This window comes from Triticum urartu, chromosome 6A, assembly GCF_056163025.1.
Source record: "Triticum urartu cultivar PI428250 chromosome 6A, HENAU_Tu73, whole genome shotgun sequence".
NCBI lineage: Eukaryota > Viridiplantae > Streptophyta > Magnoliopsida > Poales > Poaceae > Triticum > Triticum urartu.
Window position 1 is genome coordinate 19655023 of NC_141878.1, and position 3081 is coordinate 19658103.

A 3081-nucleotide genomic window follows, 5' to 3' on the forward strand; every position below is an offset into this window, starting at 1 on the left:
GCCCTTTTTTTGTTCTGAATGTGCCCTCCTATACTTCAGCACTGAACTATTCCGGCAGTTAGAACAAATCAACAGTTTGTAATTGCTTTGATATGATAACAGCGAAAAAACCATGAACCAGACAGGGTTGAAGGTTGTTTGGTTGTCTAAAAACAATCACTACTACTGTTAGTAGCCCTTTAGATCAAAGGACATGTACTGTTGGTGATTAACAAGTGCATACCGTAATTAAATTGGTTGACACCTGACTGTTTAGTTGAGCTTTGGAGGTCATTTTAATTTGAGGTGAAACAAAGCTAATTATTTTAAGTGTTTGTTTGTTTAGTTGATGCACCTACTACCATCTTTGTTTGTGTTGTGTGAAATACCATATGTGGACAGAATAGGTGCTATGCTTTTATGATATAGATGATGACATTCTTACTCCTATTTTGGTTATTGTATTTTCTGAAATGACATGTTTCAGTTAATTATATTCTGTTGTGTGATGACATTCCTTCTCCGTATTGTATTTCTTGTTGCCTGTACTAGATACGGACGATATGCATTTTTGTTACTAGATTTTTTTCCTTAATAGAAGTATTCTTTCTTTCTCATGTTAGGCAATCTTAGTGAAATTGGTCAAGAATGGATAAGAGTGGGATGGGGATTACGATGAGATGCTCAATCTTAGTGACCATGACGAGGTTCAACCTGATGATGTTCAAGAGGAGATCGACCTAGATGATTACGATGAGATGCTCGAGTTCTTAGGTCCCAAACGACTAGAGATGTTGATGACATGCCAAGTGACGGCATTGAAGAGCATGAAGGTGTGTAGCTCTAAAATCTATGTATATAGACTGTTAGTTAAATGGATGATAGCCAAGTAACTATTTTCCATGTTTAGACCATGAGTTGGATCAAGAAACGAAGGGGAAGAAGGAAAAAAAGCACTAAAATGCACAATGTGTATGATTTCTGGTATAACTTGCCCCTTTATCTCTCGATGACTTGCAGTATAACTTTCCCCTTTATCTAATACATCACCCTTACACTCTCCATTTACACTTGCTTGAAAGCAGATGTACTATGTTGTGGATGACAAACTGAAGGATTGGCTAATGGGAAGCGCTATGATGTATCGCATGTCCATACAAGCATGTGAGCTTTTGTTCTTATGATTGAACTTAACAATTACTATCATGGTTGATTGCTTAAGAAGCTTTCGTTCTATGTATGCAGTTGGAAGTGGAAAAGTCCATGACGAAAGCAGGAATACGACCACAAGCAAGCTGAGGTAATATGCATGTTTCTTTGAGATCGAATCTTATTCTAGCATGCTAGCTGGGTCATTGAGGTAGAGTGGTAGGCGACATAATCATATTTTGTTTTTATGTTTTTATGTTTCCAAGAAATTTCATGCACTCGACTCTGTACAGTATTGAAGTTTACAAAATAAAAATATTTCATAGAGTAACTACTGTGCTGAAATCTTTTACGTCATTCCTGGAGACTCAGTACAAATGTTTATCTTAGTAAAAAAGGAAAGATTCAAACTGAGCATATTTTGCCTATTTGAACATGAAAGATTTTTGACTGTGAGTTAGAACTCAGTGTTAAACTCTACTATACAGTACAGAATTTCAGACTTGTTTTGGCGTATAAAACTGATCCTCATACCAGTTTTGGCTTGCTAGTCTGCTAGAGGGTATTCTCTTCAATGAACTCTATTAAAAACAAGCTAAGATGCATGAGATAGACAGATAAATCTGTAACCAATGGTTATTTCATGAGTTTCTTTTTTCCTATGATATAGAGAAACCAATAACCAATGGCCTGCCCCTGCCTATTTGTACAAAGGTTTGCCTATTTGTACTACTGTACGATGTATAGTACAGAGTTTTGCCTACTTGGATACTACTGTGTTGTTTATAGTACAGACTTTTGCCTATTTGTACACAGTTTTAACTATTTGTTCAATATAGTACTGTATAGAGCTTTGCCTATTTGTTGAGTTTAACTCGGTGCAAAAAAAGATTCGAACTCAGAGTACTATATTAACTCCAGAGATACATGTTTAACTCAGGTTTAGTCATAGCTTTCACTAGTAAGTTGTATTTTTTTAGACTAAGCAGCTTTTGCAAGTTCATTGTACAGCTTTTTGTTTTTCTTATTTGCACATGAAGATTTTTTTTATGTGTACTTCAAACAAATCTTTCTTGATCTATTGATGTAACCTTGCTTGCTGTGATGATGAGATGCTGCACATTTAGAAGAGTTTTATTTATACCGACGAGTTAAAAAATGAAGCATGTCAAAATCTTTAATGTGCTAATTTAAAATCTGAAACAAGAGCTCCATTTTGAGTTTTCTATTTGTTGCAGATTTCCCTACAGAGTTGATGGAGCTTTGGAAGATCTTCAATCTGCTGAAGAGTTGGGAGATTTGGAAGATCTTCAAGCTAGTGAAGATTTGGTAGACCTATAATTAAGTTCGTAGAGTGATTATGACACTTGCTCTGCTCATTTTGCTGGTTGTTAAGCCAGTATATGCTCATTTTGCTTGTGTGACACACCCTAGAAACATATGTACTCCTTTTGTGGCACACATTTAGAAACATGATGTATTGTACCTTTTGTGGCACGACCAACTTATACATATGGTTGTTATGTTAATTTATCGAACCAACTTTAAGGTTCTGGGTGAGGGCTACATTCTACTCTGATTGAAGTGTATGGATGAGACATGTTACTTTGAGTGAAATGTGTGTATAAATCGTGTGGTATGTACTGATGGTTTGAACAGAATGAATGGATATTACATAAGGGATGTCTAAAAAATAGGAAGTGAAATCTATGTGCTGGCATAAGAACTGCCAGGAAAATGAGCTTCTGCAGGCAGCAAGACTGCCGGTAATTGATGTTACACGTGCCTTGACCAATCTGCTGGGAGAAAGTGGACTGCCAGCAAATAGATGGGCACCGGCAATGCAACTGCCGGGAAAAAATTATCTGCCAGGAGAAGTAATCCCCGGCAGCCGTTCTTGTGGCGGTTCTATCTGCCGGGAGAAAACCTGTCCCGGCAGTTTGTTTGCCCTAT

General features: G+C 36.9%; 1 protein-coding gene across 1 annotated transcript; it reads left to right on the forward strand.

The window, feature by feature from the left end:
* Positions 1 to 607: 607 nt before the first annotated feature.
* LOC147963334 (uncharacterized) lies at positions 608 to 2469 on the forward strand. The gene is made up of 4 exons (XM_087531147.1): positions 608 to 812; positions 1065 to 1143; positions 1225 to 1279; positions 2367 to 2469. Exons 1-4 carry the CDS (start codon positions 660 to 662, stop codon positions 2467 to 2469), a joined length of 390 nt encoding a protein of 129 aa, XP_087387273.1. The 5' UTR covers positions 608 to 659.
* Positions 2470 to 3081: the final 612 nt, after the last annotated feature.

Coding starts and splice junctions, on each gene's coding strand:
- LOC147963334 (XM_087531147.1), top strand. CDS start 660: ATGCTCAATCTTAGTGACCATGACGAGGTTCAACCTGATGATGTTCAA. Junction 1,144..1,224: donor TCGCATGTCCATACAAGCAT/GTGAGCTTTTGT, acceptor CTATGTATGCAG/TTGGAAGTGGAAAAGTCCAT. Junction 1,280..2,366: donor ACGACCACAAGCAAGCTGAG/GTAATATGCATG, acceptor TATTTGTTGCAG/ATTTCCCTACAGAGTTGATG.